Genomic DNA, 18,693 nt, shown 5'->3' on the forward strand with positions numbered 1-18,693 from the left:
CAAGCCACAGCTCAAGGATGATGGACCCCTGTCCATTCCACAATGCTGTTGCTGTCATATGAAGTCCTTGATCAACCCTGGACTCAGTCATCACTTCGGGTCATGAGGGAACAGGACCTCTCACCGGGTCTTGCTTGGTGTGGGTTCCAGTGATGTCCCTGGGGAGTGGCAAGGGGCTGAAGCACTCAGTAAGGAGGAGCAGGAAAGAGTCTGTTTTCTGATTGGGGCAGGATGGAAACACATTCACCTTCCCGGAGGTAAGGGAAGAGCATAGTTCTAGAAAAATCAGATTCACCTGATGGCGGGGCGGGGGGGGGGGGGGGGAGGGGGGATGCTGATGATTTGTGTGTTGATTGGGGGTGGGGGGAGACAGGGAGTGAGTGAGGAGGAGGGTGAGTGAGCTGGTTTGGGGCCTGGGGGCTGGCCAGGCCCTCCCAGGTGCCTGAGGGAGGATGCTCAGAGGTTGCCGAAGAGTTCATTTTTCTTGCTCCAGTCCATCTGCGGGGCCCGCTTGCTGCTGCGCTTCTGGTGGGCCCGCTCTTTGGCCACGGCCAGGGAGATGTTGAAGTCCAAGATGGGGTCGGAGGAGGAGGAGGTAGACGAGGGTGCCGTGGAGTCCTGTTTCCTGGGGCTGTCTTGGGAATTCAGCTGCAAAGAGGCAGCGGCAGAGGGCAGGAGTCAGCGCCTGGCCAAGCGTCCCGGTCCTCAGCCTCGGCAAGGTGGCTCCCTTGGGGCAGTGCCCAGGGAAGCCAGGTCACAAGGACAGAATGTGGCATAGCATGTGACCTCCAGGGCAGGCTGGTGTGCCAGGAACGAGTGTGGCCTGGGAATGGGCTTCCTGTAACCCAGTGCCAACCCTCTGCCCGCCCAGCCGGCAGCCTACCTCCACACTGGTGTCAGTGGAGATGGATCTTGCCAGGGCTGATCTGGGGCTCTCAGAGGCCACCTCGGCCAGAGCTTCACGACTGTTCTCCTGGCACAAAAAGGAGGGGTGTGGGTGGGGAAGTCCTGAACAAGAAAGGGTGTTCCCAGGGAAGACAGGTGCCTTGGCCTGAGAAGCTCCACTCAAGCCTTTCCCTTCGATCCCAAAGCCCCACTGCCTGAGTCTGCCGGGGGCGGGGGGGGGGGGGGGGGGGGGCTTGGGGCTTGACGTTTTACATTCCTCTAAGGATCAGAGGGCAGCCTTGGTTCCACCACCCAGGTGGGGGGGACCATGGTGGGATTAGCTGAATGGCTCACGAGCCCCCCCAACTCGCCAGCCCTCCCGAAGTAGCCTTCAGTGTTGACTAGCCTTTTGGGCCAGTGACCACGGAGGGGCTTCATGGAGTGTGGAGATACTGAGGGCCTCTGCTTGGCACAGGGAACTGTGTGATACTCCTTGAATTTCTTGCAGCCCACGTGTTTCCTTGGACTTAACCCCAGGAATCTTGAAACCTTAACCTCAAAGCAGCTAAGAAGGGCTTTGAAGGAATAAGGGGATGAGAGTTCTAGGCCCACAGATGGAGTGACAGAAGGTTCAGGTGGCCCAGGGCCGCCACCCCCCCCCCCCCGCAGTAGCCCCTGGGGATGGGAACCCTTTGAGCAGACCCTTCAGAGAGCTCCAGCTCTGTGGTCTGACTCTGAGCCAGCCTGTCCCAGAGTGAAGGTCTTGGCCAAGGCTTCAGCTTGGTGCTCAGCCTCCGCCTGGGCTCCTCTACGGCCTCAGCTGGCAGCAGGCCCCACCATCTCTTCCCCAGCCTCCACTGCCTTCTCTTCCCTTCTGCCCAGGGAGGAGGGGAGGAGGGGCTTTGTTCTCCCAACCCAGACTGGAAGTAGCAGGGCCCAGGCAGCGTGCGTCCAGACACTGAAGCTCTGTTCTTGGGGGGAAGAAAGGCCTCTTCTGTACGGTGGGGAGTTGAAGGCGGGGCTTGTCACCAGGATGGCGGGCTGCAGATGGGCCTGGCTAGGCCTCTCCCTCCCAACTGCCTTGGCTCTACACAGGGGTTGAGGGGTGCACCGGCAGTTACAGAACTTGGAGCTCAGGAGGGAGCAGCTTGGAAATGGGAGTTTCAACCTGAGCCAGACCTCCATCCTTGTCCCAACCATGCCCCCTTCCACCCTTCTCCAGCCCCTGGCTTGAGAGCCAGAGAAGCATTAGAGGGTCTGCCTTTACCTTATGAATCTCCCCGTTTGTAAAGGGCTCAGGCAAGGGACCTAGGAGAAGGGAAAAAAAACAAAACAGCAGAGGTGAGTCCAGAAGCTCTGGGGAATGTGGATGGAGTAGCGCCCAGAGAGGAGGGATAGCTTCGGGGTTTGGGCCATAATTAGACCTTGTGCCCTACATCAGTGTTTAGGTCTCTTGACTGCAACCCTCGGGAAGTACTGCTGACATTCTGATGACCCAGCGCGCACACACAGACTGCGTGTAACAAGTTTCACAAAACGACATTTACTCTTAACTACCTCCTAATGCTCTCCAGTACTTTCAATTCAATTTCATTTAAAGAAGTATGCTAGTCTCTGCCTATTAAGTTGATCCTGCGAACCACGGATGGGTAATGAGCAATTTGGAAAAACCACTGTCCTAGAGGGAGAGGAAATTCCCGGCTGGCTGCCCAAGAATCACCTGAGAAGCTTGTTAGAAATGCAGATCCCCAGGCCTGGGCACCAGAGCCTGACGTTTCCTAGGAGAAGACGCCATCACCAGAGTTGGAACCACACCCCAGATTCTGGTTAGTACCTGCCTCAGCTGAAGGAGAAAATAATCCCCACTCCTGCTTGCCAATGTGAGGGTGAGGGGGTGCTCAGAAGGAGAGAACACCAGCCTGGGGTCCCCCTCAATGGGCTCACTCAGGTACGGGCCCCACCTGCCTGTAAGGGAGGGGCTGGCCAGCCTGGGTGGGTTTCTTCTGAACTCTTAGTTTACGATCGCCATGTATCTTTCCAGCTGGCCTGGACGTGGGGCTTACCTGACTGACACATTTCTTCCCCACTGCTACCCACCCTCTTCCCACAGTTGGCTGGACAGGGGCTCCCTGGGAGGAGCGGAGGGCAGCCTGGAGGACCCTCCCCCCGACCAGATATCTGGGGAGGAGACTTGCCCTCAGGCCTCTCCCTGTGTAGCTCCTCCGGCCTGAAGGCTACAATCACTGGCGGCCCATCCCACCCAGCCGGAGAGATAAGAAGAAGGAATGTCTGAGGGCTGATCTCTTAGGTGGGGGAAGGATGCTGGAGGCCTCGGGAAGGTATTTGAGGAGCTGTGTGGAATTCCGATCTCAGCTGTCTTCCCCATACCCTGTGGCCAAGAGCAAGGCTGCGGCTTCTCGGGGCCTCAGTTTACCCCTCACTTAAGAAAGCCACTATCTGAGTTCTCTGGTTTCTGTGAACTTGGGAAACAAGGGTAAGGTGCTGCCCCACCTTCCATGCCTGGAGTCGGCTTCCACCTGACCCCTCCACCTAGGAATCTAAGTCTGTGGCAGGACCTTTAGGTGGATCACCCCCCCTACAAAATAAAACCCTTGACACCTAATTTAAGGAGGCCCCACCCACTGCGAAGTCCAAAAAAGTTGTATCCCCCCCCACCAGCCATCTTTCCAGGGAGAAAGTCCAGACCAGGGAGAAGAGCTTTGCTTAACTCCTCCCTGCCCTTGGGCAGTAGCCTGGCCCTGTTTGGCTGGGGCTTGGGCAGGGGGAGGTGCCAACGTGATATGGGGGATGGGGAGGGCAAGGGCCCAGGGGCCAAGGAGGGACCCACTGCAGTCTAGAGCCAGTGAGCCCGGGTTTCCAAGACAACCTGAGAAGGGAGGGGAGGCCCTGGGCCCCTGTCACTGGACTCTGATCTGACCAAGCAGAGTTGGAGTTTTTAACCCTTCCCTTGCATGAGCGCTGCCTGGAGAACCTGCTCGGGGTGCAGGGGCTGGGGGCTGAAGCCTCCCTCTGGTGCTGCAGCTTTGGTCTGGGAATAAGTACCTCCGTCCTGTCCCGCCGTCTCCGGGGCTGGCCTAACCCTGTCCTCTGCAGTCCGCAGAAACCCACTGCCAATCCCGCCTCCTCCCTGACGCCAGGCCCCTCTTTCCCAGCCTTCGCTTCTGGCCTCCCCTGAAGGAGAGAGAGGAAACTCTGAAGCAGGAAGCTGCCCACCGCTTGCCCGGGACCCAGTAAAACCTAGAGCACTGGCCAACATCCCTGACTTGGGGGCTGCCATCTGCTCACCATTCAGGTGCTCCTGAGATGGGATCACTTTGCATTTCTTGAAGAACTCATCAGTCTCCTTGTCGACCACCAGCAGCTTGGTCTCATCCCCACCAGCCTTGATGGCAGACACCACATCGCCGTGCTGCTTGCCCTCCACGCAGACCCCGTTCACCTGTGGGGGGTGGGGAGGGTGCTGGGGTTACTGGCACAGTTTTGGGGGGTAGGTGGGGGCGGTATGAACGGTCCTTTCCGTGTCCTCGCCATTTGGCCGTCTGGGGAGGTGAAGCCCCCTGCGCCCCCGCCCCCGGCCTGTGGAGTCTTGAACTAAGCCAAGTGGTCCTCCCACTTGACAATCAAATGAGGAGGCAGGACACGAGAAAAGCCAAAGAAAATATCCAGAAAAGACTAAACAAACACAGCTGTGACAGAAGGACAGGAAAGATCGGGGAGGCCTGGGATGGGCCCGAGCGTTTCTATGTACTTAATGTCTGACTTCCCGCTCTGGGCCATGGTTTGCTCCCGTGTAAAATGAGAAGTCTTGGGAGAGCTGTTCTAGCTCTAAGGTTCTAAGACTGAGATTCTGGGTCCTGCCCATGGCACGGGGTTCATGTTTCCGTTCCTCCTGAGCACCACACAAGAGTGTCTGAGTTCACCTGCCACCATGGAGGCCTCAGGCAGTAGGAAACTGCGGGCGGCCCCACACACCTACTGGAATGGCTGGGTGAACCCTGGGCCACTGAGTGTGTGTCTCTCAGTGAATGAGAACCCAGAGAAGGTGGGGGCAGGAGAGAAGTCCATCCACCATCCACCACCCTTCCTTCCTACCTTCCTCCCCTCCCTCCTGCCCACCCACCCACCATGCTTCTCCTCTCTCTGGCTCCCTCCCTCCCTCCGAGATCTATGTGCTGCCTGGACCCCTTGGGCCAACCAAGGAGCAGGTAGCAGGTGGTGGGATGGCTACCCCAGGAACTGCTTATCTGTGTGGAGGCAGGCAGGAAGGGGGTGCCTGGAAAGAGGACAAGAAGCGTCACCTCCACGATGCGGTCCTGAGCCCGGAGCCCTGAGGCCTCGGCAGGTGAGTCTGGGTCCACTGCCCGGATGAACTGGCCTGGCCTGGACTTGTCGCTGTGCAAGTTGAAGCCGTAGCCATTGGCACCCTTCTTCATGGTGCAGAGCCGAGGCCGTAGCTCACGCTGTGGGGATAAAGGAGGGTCCGTGGCCATTCTCCGTCATCCTAGGTCCCACCCTCCCTGCCCGGTGCCTGACCCCTTCCGCTAGCCCCCAAGGAACACATGGGAATCAGGCAAGTTTGCTGAGGTCCCACAGAGCAAGTTGAGAGAATGCTGGGCTGGGACCCAGAAGACCTGGCATCGTAGCAAACCGCCCAGGTGCCCCGTCCAGGCCAGTTACCTCCTTCTGGCAGATGGGAGGTGGGACCAGTTTAGCTCAAGTCCCTCCCCTTGTGACATTCTAAGGTTAACTGTGTTATTTTGATCGTTACCTTATCCCTCCCCTGTAAATGTTCAGTCTGGCCCCCTTTGGGGTGGGGGTGGCACGGCTGTTAGCCTGGCTGGGTGACTGGGGATCTGGGCCCCTTGGTACCCAGTTCTCTGCAGCAGGGGAGACAGGGCAGGTGTTTACTGAAAGCTGGTCAGCATGTTTATAGTAAAGCCTTTCCCCATCCAAGCCAAACGGCCCAGGCAAAAGGCAGCAGGCGGCCAGATGACCCCAGACCTGGGGGAAGCACAGCCAGGGGTCCTGGACAGGACAGGGACCCCCACCAGCAGAAGGCTGGGGGCGCAGGAAGCAGAACCCCAAAGGCCCTGTTGGGGAAACCTGAATGGGGAAGGGGCCATGAAAAGCAGGGCTGGGCTGCAGGGAGCCCTGCGTGGCTGTGGCCACGGCCCAGGGTGGGGACTCACAGGGCTCAGGCAGGTTTTTCTCCGGCACTCGGACACTCAGCTGAAAATGGTTTTCACCATCCTTGGTCCAACTTAAGTAGCTTAGCTTAGACGTTGCAGCCCTAGGACCCATTTACACCATGGAGGGAATCTGGGTGTGCATGGGCCAAGCAACTGGAACCTTGGCCAGAAGCTTGAGCCCAAGGCCTGACTTGGGGGGTCCCTCTTCCCCTCCTCCCAGGCCTGGGCAGGGCTGCAGCAGCCATCCTGCTAGCGCCGGGTGATCCCCCAGGCCACCAGTCAACGAGCGAAGGCTGGAGTCAAGGCCCTGGCCCCAGGGTCAGCTTCCCTACTTACTAGCTCTGTGACCCGGGGCAAGTCATTTCCTTTTTGCGCCTCTGGTTCCTCATTTATAGGGTCTCAGGGTCGCCGTGAGGCCAAGTGAGGTAATTCATACAGGTGGGAACACTCCACAACTTCAAAATCCCTGTGCACATGCAGACCTTCCCAGTGCTGGGAACACTAGAACAGTCACATGAATCCGAGAAGGGAGATTCTGGGGGGTAGGGTGGGGGCCAGGCTGCTCTGAAACGCCAGTCCCCAGCTGGGAGCAGAGCTGGCCAGGGAGGCAGTGAAGGAAAGGAGAGCTTACAGGCCTCCTGCCCCAACTTGCCAGTCCCAGGAGGCAGCTACCATCTGAGGCTCCCCACCCCTCCACTCTCATGGGGGGTGGGGGTGGCCAAAGGATGACTTTGCCTTCCTTCCACTGCCCGGGCAGGTCTTTCCGTGTTTCAGGATGTTGGTGTGGGGTGTGGAGAGGAAGACAGAAGAAGGGGTGATGGTTGGACCTGTGTTCACCCTGATCTGGGCCAGAGGCCCTGGGCCCTTCCCTAGTTTCTCCTTCAGCAGGCTCCCCTCACCCTATACAATAGCAAAGCCAGAGAAGCAAGCATTAAAAAAAAGTGGGGGGGGGGCAGAGGGGGTGCCCAGGGGTTGTGAAGCATCCTCTTCTCCCCAACTGTCAGCGGGGTGCAATCCCAGGAGGGCGCCCCTCCTCCCTGCGTGCTGCTGCTTATCCCCTGGCAGCCCCCACAGGATCTTGTTCGGGAGTAAGTGAGGCTCTTCTCTCCCCTCCAGCTAATCCCTCCACAAAGCCGCTGGCCCAGCCCTCCCCCAGGCCGAGGTGAGCAGGAACAGGTCTGACCAGTTGCTACCACTGTGCAGGCTCAGCTTTCTGCCCCAGCCAGGCAGAGCCCGCAATCACCCTGAGAAAGTGGGGAGGAGAATCGTGCAGGGGGTGGGGGGGAGGTGGCGCGAGCAGCTGTGACGTCCCTGCTTCTCTCCACCTCCTCTCATTCCAAAGAGCCTTCCCATAGCAACCTGGCTGGGGCTGGTCACCCCCATTCTCAAGACGGGGAAACAGAGTCCAGATGTTAAGCCCGCTGCCTGATGTCACCTAGCTTCACAGTGGAGGAGCCGGAGCTCCCACAAGCTCTCTGACTTGGATCCCATGTTCCTTCCACCATCCATGGGCTGGCCCCGAAGGACCCAAGTCCAGACTGGGAGGAGGCCTCAGCGGGAGTCATAAACATGGGTTGCTCTCCCACAGTGGCGGCGGCCTCTGCTGGGAGGCAGCTGGTCGCTGATGAAACCACAGCCTTCCTTCCGGGTGCTCAAGGCCTCTTGCGGCCAGAGCTCCAGCCTGAGCTTGGGATAAGCGATGCAGCAGTGGGCAGGCCTGGGCTGGGGCAGCCTGGCGGGCAGGCCTGGGTCTCAGGGCCGCAGGCTTCTCTTACTGATCCTCACTCCCCTCTGCCAGTCCCAAGCCATGGGGGTTGGAGGAAATGGGGCTCAGCTCCCCCCCTGCTCCCTTCCCCCTGTACTGGGACCTGTTCCATTACCCTCTGGGGGTGGCTAAGCAGGGGGGGGCAGGAAGCTCCAGGTGGTTTCCCGAAATGTTAGACACCTACAGAGCCCCATCCAGCCCCCTCCTTCCTAGGTGTCTGGGGGCTCCCTCCCTTCCCAAGGTGGGGGACTTCTTCCAGGGAGACCAGCCTGGTTTTCTCCACCCCTCCCCCAGCTGTCTCCAGGAGATGTCACTGCCAGATGCTGAGTCAGCCCATCAGAGGAGCCCATCCCAGCAGCCAGGGTGGAGGCTGGTGCTGGCAGGAGGAGTCCCTGGGCAGAGCTTGGCCACTGTTGTTCCTGGGCCTGCACCCCCAGCGCTGAAGTAGAATCTGGGTTCTGCCTCTGGGGAAAGGGGGCAGATAGAAAGTCCAGGCCATCTTGGTCTGGTGTGTGCCCCCAGGAGCTTGGGAGGGGCCCTGCGCCACAGTACCAGCTCCAGAGGGGTCCAGAGCTGGGGGTGGGGAGGCAACTTCAAGGGGAGCATGGCCTCAGAGCGTTCAGAGTGCCAGGTGGGGCTCCCAGTAACTATGACGGGTCAGAAGTAGAAATCAGGACCTGCTCAGTGAGGAGCCTGGTGGAGACTCGGAAGCAAGAGGAAGGAACAAGAGGCAATGGTGGCCAAAGGACAACACAAATGAGCTGGGGTGGCTGGGGGGCGGGTCGGGTCTGAGTCTCACTTCCAGGCAACACCAGACAAGCTGTCCAGAAAAGACCTTGCCAGACAGCTGCCTCCAGAATCTTCTCCTGGAGGCTTCTTCCACCCTTAAGTTGTCAGGCTGTCCCAAATCCTGTCACAGGCCCCTGTGGCCGTCCCCTCCATTCCCCCTTCTCTCCCAGGGAGCCCAGCCTGGCCCCAAGTGGCCGCCCAGTCACCTCCACCCCCGCAGCCCTAGGAGTGGACGGACAGGGAATTCAATAGGCGCCACCAGCAACCACCTGGAAAGCTGAGGAAAGTTGATACCCTAATCCCAGCACCCGTCTCTGGGGAGCAGGCCCAGGGCCACTCCCTGTTCCTCCTGGGGGAGGGCTGCTGGGGGCCAACGCCCCATTGGGCCCAGCCCCTCCCTGGCCGATGTCATGGCTATAGAAAACAGCCAGGCTGCTTACAGAAGGCCAGCCAGCTCTGGGCCCCAGAAGGAATGGGCTGTTAGAGCAGGAAGACCACCAGGGTAGCTAGGGGAACAACAGAGGTCACGTGACCCTCACCTCCCAAGATTGCCTTTCCCCATCCCAGCCCAGCCCAGTCCAGCCAAAGGCTCTTGTTTATGCAGATAAGATTGAAGCCTGCTGACCCAGGGAGATCAGCCCCAACAATGGGGTGGGGGCCAGGGGGCCAGGGGAGTGGTTCTGGTGGGGGTGGAATACGGGGTATGCTGGGCATTGGGAACGGTGGCTGCTCTGGGAGGCAGCTTGGTTGTTTAGAGACACAAGCTTGGGGCTGGTGCTAGCTCTTCAAGGAAGCCATGACGGACGGTGAGAGCTGGCCTGGCCTGAGGGTAACGTGTGACTGGGCAGCAAGGGGGCACTGTCCTCAGGGCAGGTTGGGAAGTGACCAGGAGCTCAGACCACTGGCCAGTGTCCAGAGCTCTAGGCTAAAGGCATCCTCTCCTCACCCGAGGTACAAAAAAAGCCTTGGCAGCCACTGACCCATGCCCCATGGCCCTGCTGTGTCTTTACTTCACCCTACAGAACCTTCCCCACCCAGGTCTGTGCAGACTGAGGGATGTTGGACACCTCCATTTGCAAAAAAGGACCTACTCTAGCCCTTGATCTTGTCCTTCCTGTTTCTCAGTGGGAAAGCCCCTCTCAGGAGCCCAGCTGGGTGGATCCGGGAGGGAGACCTATGCTAAAGTGGGAGCTGCTTCTCCCAGGCCCCACGCAGGGGCCCTGAGTCAGCTTCTTCCTCTGGTTCTTTTCTCCTGGTGCTGGCCAGAGACCCACCCGAAGGAGTTTGGCTCAGGTCTCCCCAGGGCTGGGCAAGCCTGGGATGGAGCAGGCTGGTACGTGGGCTGCTGCCTGGCTGGACACCATCCAGGCTGGCCGCCCCATGCCCGCCTGCTCCACAGGCAATGCATCCTCACCCTCCTCCCAGAAGTCACTGGATTTAACTGCTGTCCTGAGAGGGACAAAGACCTTCAGAGAGCTTGTGTAATTGGGGCTCTATTAAAATAACAAATAGAAGCTAATGTTTACTGAGCCCGTACTGTGTGCCAAGGACCGTACCAGGCTTTTATGTGCATTTTCTCGTTCAAACCCAATTATAGTCCTGTGAGGAAGGTATTACTGCCCTTGGTTCCCAGATGAGGGAACTCAGGTTCAAAAAGATCACATCAATCGCTCAGGTACACAGCTGAGGTGAGGAGAAGGCAGGCTCCGAACTCAGGTGGGGAGCAGCCCTGTCCAACAGGAACAGCATGTCGGTCATGTAGGCAATTTAAAATTTCCCAGTAGTCACATTAAAGTAAAAAAGAAATTAGAAATTAATTATAATTATCTTATTTCACATAACGTGCCCAAACTGCTACCATTTCAACATATCCACTTCAAAATTATTAACAGCATATTTTATGTCTTTTTGTTCATAGGAAGTCTTCAAAATCTGGTGTGCATTTCTTACTTCCAGCACACCTCAACTGGGACGAGCACATTTCAAGCGCTAAGCGCCACACATGGCCGGTGGCTGCCACAATGGCCTGCTCATATTCTAGAGGCCTCACCCTCAATCATTAGGCTGTCAGCCCTCAAAACTGTTTTTTAAAGATTTATTTATTTTAGGGGCGGTGTGCCTGTGCAAGTGGGGAGAATCTCAAGCAGACTCTCTGCTGAGCGTGGAGTCCCACCGCAAGAGCTCTATCCCATGACCCAGAGATCATGACCTGAGCTGAAAATCATGAGTGCACACTCAACTAACTGAGCCACCCAGGCGCCCCCCCCCCGCCCCCGCCAAAAACACGTTTCTAAATCACCCTTCCCATACACAGACATTTGCTATTTTCTTTTTCCACACACACATTCGAACTGGGCACCATGACCTTATAACACACCCAGGGGAGGCAGGAAGTCAGAACTCTAGCCTCAGACAACACAGCAATGAGTGAATTAGGGAATCTGTGCCGCTCATCCTTTTCTAAGGCACAGGAACCCAAACATTGCCCAGAGGGCCAGGGACATGGTGAGTTGTCCTACTCGAGGGGTGAAGGAAGGCCAAGGCCAACAGTTAAGGTTGGCCTTCAGCAGGGGCCCTTTGTGCTACAAGGAAGCCCCAGAGCCAACAAGGGTGGGTTCTTAGGACTCAGGGGGTTGGGGTAAGGAGCCAGGCCACTTCTGGGCTGACGCATTTTCCTGGTGGTGCTGAAGGACACCGCCTAGAGACAGAAGCTACCGGGACCCTTCCTTGCAAGGAGCTGGTGCAAGCAGCCTGAATTTATTCCACTGTGATGGCTCTTATGTGGCCCAGATGTGATGGGCAGAGACACCCAGCTGGACAGTCAGGCCCTCAAGCGTGGCTGAATGGATGTGCAGGCACTGGAGTCAGAGGGCCGGGTTCCAAGATACACCCCCATCCATGTGGTAAGGTCTCACTAGCTGAGAGCCCTGGGGCCGCCCACCTGAACCGACCAAGCCTCCGTTTCCACGCAGACCATGGGGGCTAATATCTGCCTCATGGGCGGTTTTGTAGATTGAATGACATTAAGGCATATTATTTTTTTGTTTATTTTTCTAAAGATTTATTTATTTGAGAGAGAGAGAGAGAGAGACTTGGGGCTCTATCTCATGACCCTGAGATCATGATCTGAGTGGAAATCAAGAGTCAGATGCTTTAACAGACTGAGCCATCCAGGCGCCCCAACATAAGGCATGTTTAGTACACAGCACACTGCCAGACACAAATAATAGCTGTCATTTACTGAACAATGACTATCCGCTCACAAAATGGAGAAACTACTACCTAACTTGCAGGGCTGTCACAGGGGAATCCGTGAAATGGACATCAGTATCTTTATGACAGAAGGCTGCACTAGAACTCTGAGTTTCCTTCCCCGCTCGGGCTACTCCATCTCAGAGCAGCGACAAACAGAGGAACATCTAATACCGGGGTCGAGAACTCTGGCTTCTCTCTGTAAAAGGCCTGCAGCACTAATTCCTAAGTGCTCGCCCACCTCCCCAGGGCCCCGTGGGATGGGAAGTCTGGAGAGGAAGAGAATGGCCTGCATCTAGACATACGGAGGATGCCCCATTCTGTCTCCAAGAGAATTACCTCCAGAATTATTGATTTAACTCGAGAGGAACCTGAAGGTAGGAACCAGGGTAGAAGGAGATCCCAAATATATGGCTTCAGAGAAGGAAGCAACACTCAAAACTATCACATACCCTGGCTATTTAAAATCCAAACATTCGGGTGCCTGGGTGGCTCAGTTGGTTGGGCAGCTGCCTTCAGCTCGGGTCATGATCCTGGAGTCCCGGGATCGAGTCCTGCATCGGGCTCCCTGCTCAGCAGGGAGTCTGCTTCTCCCTCTGACCCTCCCCCCTCTCATGCTCTATCTCATCCTCTCTCTCAAATAATAAATAAAATCTTTAAAAAAAATAAAATAAAATCCAAACATCCCACAGCTCAGACTCTGTTCTGCCCTCCCAAACTGCCAACTTGGCCAGTGGGAAATGGCCTGCCTGTCCTGGGAAGGAAGTTGGTAGGCTGCCAGTGAATTCTGCCCACCCACCCACCTTGCTGCCTAGGGTGAGTGCACTGTTTCTTTTTCTTTTAATTTAAATTTTATTTATTTTTTTTTTAAAAGATTTTATCTATTTAAGAAAGTGAGTACAAGCGACCTGGGCGGGGAGGAGCAGAGGGAGAGGGAGAGGGAGAAGCAGGCTCCCCACTGAGCAGGGAGCCACATGCGGGGCTCCGTCCCAGGACCCTGGGATCATGACCTGAGCTGAAGGCAGCTGTTCAACCGACTGAGCCATCTAGGCACCCCAAATTTATTTTCTAAGTAAGCTCTGTGCCCAGTGTGGAGCTCAAACTCACGACCCCAAGACCAAGAGTCACAAGCTCCATAGACTGAACCAGGCAGGTATCCCAGCCTGCGCTGTTTCTGCCTCTGGGATCAGGGTCACATCTGGCAGGAATGCACCCCAAGCTGGGTACTGACACACACACACTCCTATCATCTCATCAAATCGCCCCCAAACCCTGCAAGGTGGGTTCTGGTGTTCCCATTTCACAGACGTAGAAGCTGAGATTTGCAGGCAACAATGGACAATTTTAGCTTTCTAGTCCCCAGATGGAAGCTGCTAGCAGGCAAGAAAAAGGAGTGGGTAGGTTCTGCCTGGAATTTCGATCTCTGGGTGTGCCTGAGGCACAAACAGGCCCAGGTGTGCTGGACAGAGATGAATTAGGATAAAGGTGCCTGATGGGGGCGCCTGGGTGGCTCAGTCGTTAAGCGTCTGCCTTCGGCTCAGGTCATGATCCCAGAGTCCTGGGATCGAGCCCCGCATCGGGCTCCTTGTTCGGCGGGAAGCCTGCTTCTCCCTCTCCCACTCCCCCTGCTTGTGTTCCTTCTCTCGCTGTATCTCTCCCTGTCAAATAGGTAAATAAAATCTTTAAAAAAGAAAAAAAGGTGCCTGATGGCTGTTATGCATTCATTCATTCAAAAATTATGTGAGCCCTTCCCTACTCTGTGCCAGGCACGGCGAGGGGGATAGAAACACAAAGCAGCCACAGCCTTCGCCCTCCTCACCGTGGCAGTGGGTCAAGATCATGAACAGATGATTCGAATATTGTGTGTTCATAGCAATAAAAGATGTAGAGGACTGGGACCAGGAGGGGAGCAAAGAAAACGCTCATTCTGCCTGCAGGGTAAGGCTATGCGGGCTGTGAGTGGTTTTGCAGAGTGTGCCTCGTGGAGTGGGTTCCCAGGCTGAAGGGTATCGTCGGGCTGCCAGATTGGGAAGGGCTGTGGAGCACCTTCTGTTTATTCAAGAGCAGTGGCCTCCGACTGAGCGTTCACAGAGCGCCAGGCTCGGACACAGCTGCACTCGCCCAAGGAGGGGCAGGTCCAGGGCTAGCTGCCCCGCGGGGGGACATGTAATGTGCGAAATACTTACCAATTCAAATACCAACAGGGACGTTTGCAGAGCAGTAACTTAGTGCCGGGCACCAAGCTACTGCCTTTACAGACCCGCCCGTGTAATCCCCACCCCATGTAGCAGCGGCTACGCTCCAACTTCCACAAGAGGAGACAGAGGCCTTGGAGGTTAAGACACTTGGCTTGGGGCGCCTGGGTGGCTCAGTCATTAAGCGTCTGCCTTGGGCTCAGGTCATGATCCCAGGGTCCTGGGATAGAGCCCCGCATCAGGCTCCCTGCTCGGCCGGGAGCCTGCTTCTCCCTCTATCCACCCCCCTCCCCGCTCTCTGTCTCTCTCACGCTCTCTATCTCTGACAAATAAATAAAATCTTAAAAAAAAAAAAGACACTTGGCTCGAGGTGGGGCCCAGCTAGTACAGCTGTGGTGACTCAGGCCTGCTGCCCACCCACCACTGTGACTGTGGGGGCTGTGAGCAGGGCTGTTGCCGATCCTTCCTTGGTGGGGGTGAGGAAAGCCACCGAGGGAGCAGGTGGGCACAGCTGGAAGTCCCCTCCCCCTCCTCCTCAGACTGTATTACAGCCACCCCACACCCTCTGCCCTGTAGGATTCTTGACCCAGGTTGGTCTTCCCAATGAGATGTCACCTGCCACCCAATCTCTGCATGGCACTTGTCCACCTAACACCTTTTGCATTTGTGAGAACCAATGAAGATACCGTAACAGTCTCCATTTTGCAAACAAGTTCAGGCTAAAACTAATTAGTAAAACTCAAATTCTTTATATGAGATGACTTTTAGGGAAAAAGTCTTACTATGTTTATTAACTTTTTTTTTTTTTGCAATGACAGGGTGGGTCACCTGCATGGCCACCATACCAGATTTCATGGGCATTTCCTACCAGAGGAACTGGCTTTGCATGAGGATGAAAGCATCCTCGCACAAATGCCTGGGCAGAAAGGTGCTCCATTCAGCATCCACTTGGGGCTCAAGTACTTCCCACTATTTGTAAAATCCTAGAGGAGGCAGGTGTCACTGTATGACAGCACTCCCCATTTTACAGATGGGAGAACCAAGGCTCAGGGAAGTTCTGTGACTTGCCTGTTGACCTGAAACCCCAAGAGGCCTGGTGATGGTGTCCCCAGGACTGGCTGGAGGGTATTCTATTCCCTACTCCTGGCCTAACAAAGTGCACACAAATGCAGATGTCCCGTCACCATCTGGGGGAATCTGATTCTGTGGTCACCCGAAAGCAGAAAGTCAAGCTCAGCTGCTTTCTCAGATAGTATGGTTGGGAGTGCATATGCTAGGTCAAGCCTCCAAGCCCCTGGCATCCTCTCACCTCCCCCCAGATCCTCCTGCACCCAGCAGCAAAAACAAAACAAAACAAAAACAAAAACGAAAGGGCAAGGGGAGGAGCTGAACATAACAGCATCTTGGCAGGGGATGGGGAGTGGGGAGGTGGTTACTTGTGCCAGTGCCAAAGTCCAAAAAAAAGGGAATGACAAATCGATACACTCAGCTCAGCACAAAGTTCAAACTGGATTTCTGCCTGGGACCAGAGGTCACGGGTTCCAACTCCCTGGTGTCAAACCCCTGCCAGGGATGCTCCGATCCTCCCCCATCCTTGCCAATGCCAGCTTGGCAGTGGCAGGAAGTGGGAGCCTGGCGGCCCTTGTATTCCCAGCACCCAGCTCTGGCTGGATGGGGCTCCTGGTGACCTCACTTCCCTCACTTCCACCAAACCAGCTGGTCCTCTCCAGATCCACCTTCTACCTTCAGGCTGAAGGGTGCCCTTTCTCTGTCCAGGGAGGCTTCTGCGGGCATCACGGACACTCCTGCCACACGCTGCCACCAGGTGGAGAGCTGGTGCAAGCCAAACGGGCCCTGGGAGGCCCAGGCTCTGCTCCCTACAGTCTGCACCCTAAGGCCTCCCCCTTCACTCTCTGGGGACAGAAGGCTCTCATCACAACTCCTGTTTTCCTACTGCGCTGATCCAAACTGGGACCGTTTGGAAAACACCAAACATGGGCAAAAAGCAACCAGCCTGCTTGCTGTCCTGGGACGGGAGTGAGACAGACAATGACAGGGCAAGACCACCTGCCTCTGGTGAGTTCCCCTGGCTTCTGCATGGCCCAGCGACACCCGACCACTCTCTCCCCACCCTCCTCCCAGCCCCTTCTCTTCCTCCAAGATCCTCCCCTCCCAATCCCAGATACAAGCGAGCGCTTACTCCTCACATTCCTGAGACTCATAAATCCTTCTGGGTGGCAGAGTCGCCACCACCCCCGAGACGCCTCTGCACCTCCTCCCCGCACCCCACCCCCACACATCGCCCTGAGCCCGTGGGGCTCCCTCTCTTAAAAGTCACACTGTACTTCAGGAGGATGAAGTCCAGCCGGGCTGAAGTTAATGATACACGCACCAGCCGGCGGGGGTGGGGCGGTCCCTGGAGAACCCTGTCGGCGACCCCTCCCCTCCTTGTGCCGGGGCTCGGGACGGAAAGGGGGTTGTTACTCCTCTAGCTTTTTGAAGTCGGGGTGGCGGTTGCTTCACCCCAGCTTCAGCTACCACCCACAGAGGCCGGGGAGGAAGCTGGCACCTCTGGGGCTGCTGGAAGTGGGGTGGCCGAGGAGGGGAAGGATTGCGGGGATCCGAAGAATGGAAACGGACACCGCCAACAGAGCCGAGGAAAGGGGACTGCACTCCCTTGAGCTGCCCTCCCTCACTCCCACTCCCAAAGGCCAAGGGACAAGAAGTGCAGGTGGCAAGATGCTCAGGGTCCCAGCCCGGTCTGGGAAGGGGCGTGGGGGTAACGGGACGCAGCCCCAACCTAGCAACTTGGACGCAGCCCCAAGCCAGTGCGACCTGTCGGTAGGCGGAAGCAGTCCCCCCCTCGAGGATCTAGTTTCAGAAAGAGGAGGCAGGCGCGGGGTTGGACGTCCAAGGGGCGCCTGGGTCTCCTCCCGCTTCCCCCTCCCATCGCCTTCCAGTCGCCGCCGGGTCAGGGTCCACACTTACCCGCTCCGGACGGCTCTTCTCGGTTTCGTGCGGCTCCAGCGCGGCGGCCTGCGACTCATTTTCGCCACCAGCCCCCTGCGCCTCGGTGGCGGCCGGCGGCTCGGCCTGCCCGGGCCCGTCCTGGGCGTTCAGCAGCTCCTCCCGGACCTGGACACCCAGCTTCTGCAGCCGCTCGTCCGTCTCGGGGTCGACCACCAGCAGGCGCACTGCGTTGAGCGCCGCGCGGATGCGGCTCACCACCTGTTGGTGGGTCTCCTTCTCTACGTTCTCGCCGTTCACCTCCACCAGCCGGTCTCCAGCAAGCAGCCCCGCCTTCTCGGCTGGCGAACCGGGCTCCACCAGCCTGATGAACTGGCCCACCTTGCCCTTCTCCCCGTGCAGGTGGAAGCCGTAGCCGTTCGGGCCCTTCTCCAGACAGCAGAGCCGGGGTAGGGGCGCCCCGGCCGCCGCGTCCGCGCTCATCTCGCCCTGCGACGGCTCAGTGGTGAGACTTGGGTTCCCGTTGGGAGCCGGAGGCGGGAGGAAGCCTCAACCCTTCTCCCCGCCCTGCGGACTGGCAGGCGGGAGGAAGCACCGCAGAGAATCCCCTCGCCGCGGGGTGGGCTGAGCGAACAGGTGTGCGGCGAGCGGCGGCCGCGAACTGCGAGGAGTTGAAGCAGGAGCGCGTGGACCAATCCCCACCCAGCGCGGCGTCTGAGCGATCTCGAATCGGCTCCAGCCCCTTATTCCGGGGGCGGGGCCACACCGAGGGTGTGGACACCGCAGCCCAATCAGAGACCACGGACAGGGTCGCTCGGGCCGGGTGAACGACGCCGGCCAATGGGAACGCGCGGGGGCGGGGTCCTGGGCTCGGCGCGACGCCCCGCGGCGCGAGAAGAAAGAGGGCTCAGGAAGTGGAAGTGTTTTGTTACCAAGTGGACGAAGTTGAGGCGGGGGGCGGGGCGAGCTCCCGGTACTGGGCAGAGGGGCGCTTAGGCTTCTGGTTTTCCCTACCTTTGGCGGGGATTGAGGAGAGCCAACCCACGAGTAAAGGACTCTAACGTTTTAACGACCTTTAGCTAAATCCTTGTGTGTACCACAGTGAGGGGTTGGGAGGGTAGGGGGTGGGGAGCAACTGTTGCCGGGGAAACCGCTCCAGCTCCGGGGCTGCGGGGTCCCAGAAGTCTTGCGAGTAAGACTAGGTCCACCTCCGGCCCAATAACGTTGCTTGAATAACGATATTTTCCCGTTCGTGGGCTTTGCGTTGTCCAAGGACACGCTTAGAGGGGTGCGGGCTCTCATCCTCGCTGGGACATTATGAGGGCTCAGCAGGGAGCCCAGGCTTCCCAGGGCTGCCCGCTGAAGACAGGTGACCTAGGACAAGGGTGTGAGCACTGGCGTCAGCGTTTGGCCAGTTAAGTGGGGGAAGAGAGGCAGAACAGAGTCAGGTAACCAATCTCTGAGTACAGGGCGGAGGGAAAGGAGCCCCGGCTTTTTTCAATAGGAAAAAAAAACGTCCGAATGGGACGTTAAGACAAACCTTTCAGCTCCTTGCAGATGAAAGGCTGATCACAGAAGTTGGGGAAGGGTCTTTCAAGGGTGAGGTGAGCAGTTGGGGGCATTGAAGGAT

General features: G+C 57.5%; 1 protein-coding gene across 1 annotated transcript; it reads right to left on the bottom strand.

Annotated features, from left to right (window-relative positions):
• Window positions 1-326: 326 nt before the first annotated feature.
• NHERF1 (NHERF family PDZ scaffold protein 1) lies at window positions 327-17,794 on the bottom strand. The gene is made up of 6 exons (XM_028112652.2): window positions 17,085-17,794; window positions 5,205-5,366; window positions 4,192-4,345; window positions 2,153-2,193; window positions 884-973; window positions 327-648 (listed from the first exon to the last, which is right to left on the bottom strand). Exons 1-6 carry the CDS (start codon window positions 17,544-17,546, stop codon window positions 457-459), a joined length of 1,101 nt encoding a protein of 366 aa, XP_027968453.1. The 5' UTR covers window positions 17,547-17,794; the 3' UTR covers window positions 327-456.
• Window positions 17,795-18,693: the final 899 nt, after the last annotated feature.

Source organism: Eumetopias jubatus, unplaced genomic scaffold (genome assembly GCF_037043125.1).
Source record: "Eumetopias jubatus isolate StellerSeaLion01/CBP00866 unplaced genomic scaffold, mEumJub1_p1.0 scaffold_10, whole genome shotgun sequence".
NCBI classification, from domain to species: Eukaryota; Metazoa; Chordata; class Mammalia; order Carnivora; family Otariidae; genus Eumetopias; species Eumetopias jubatus.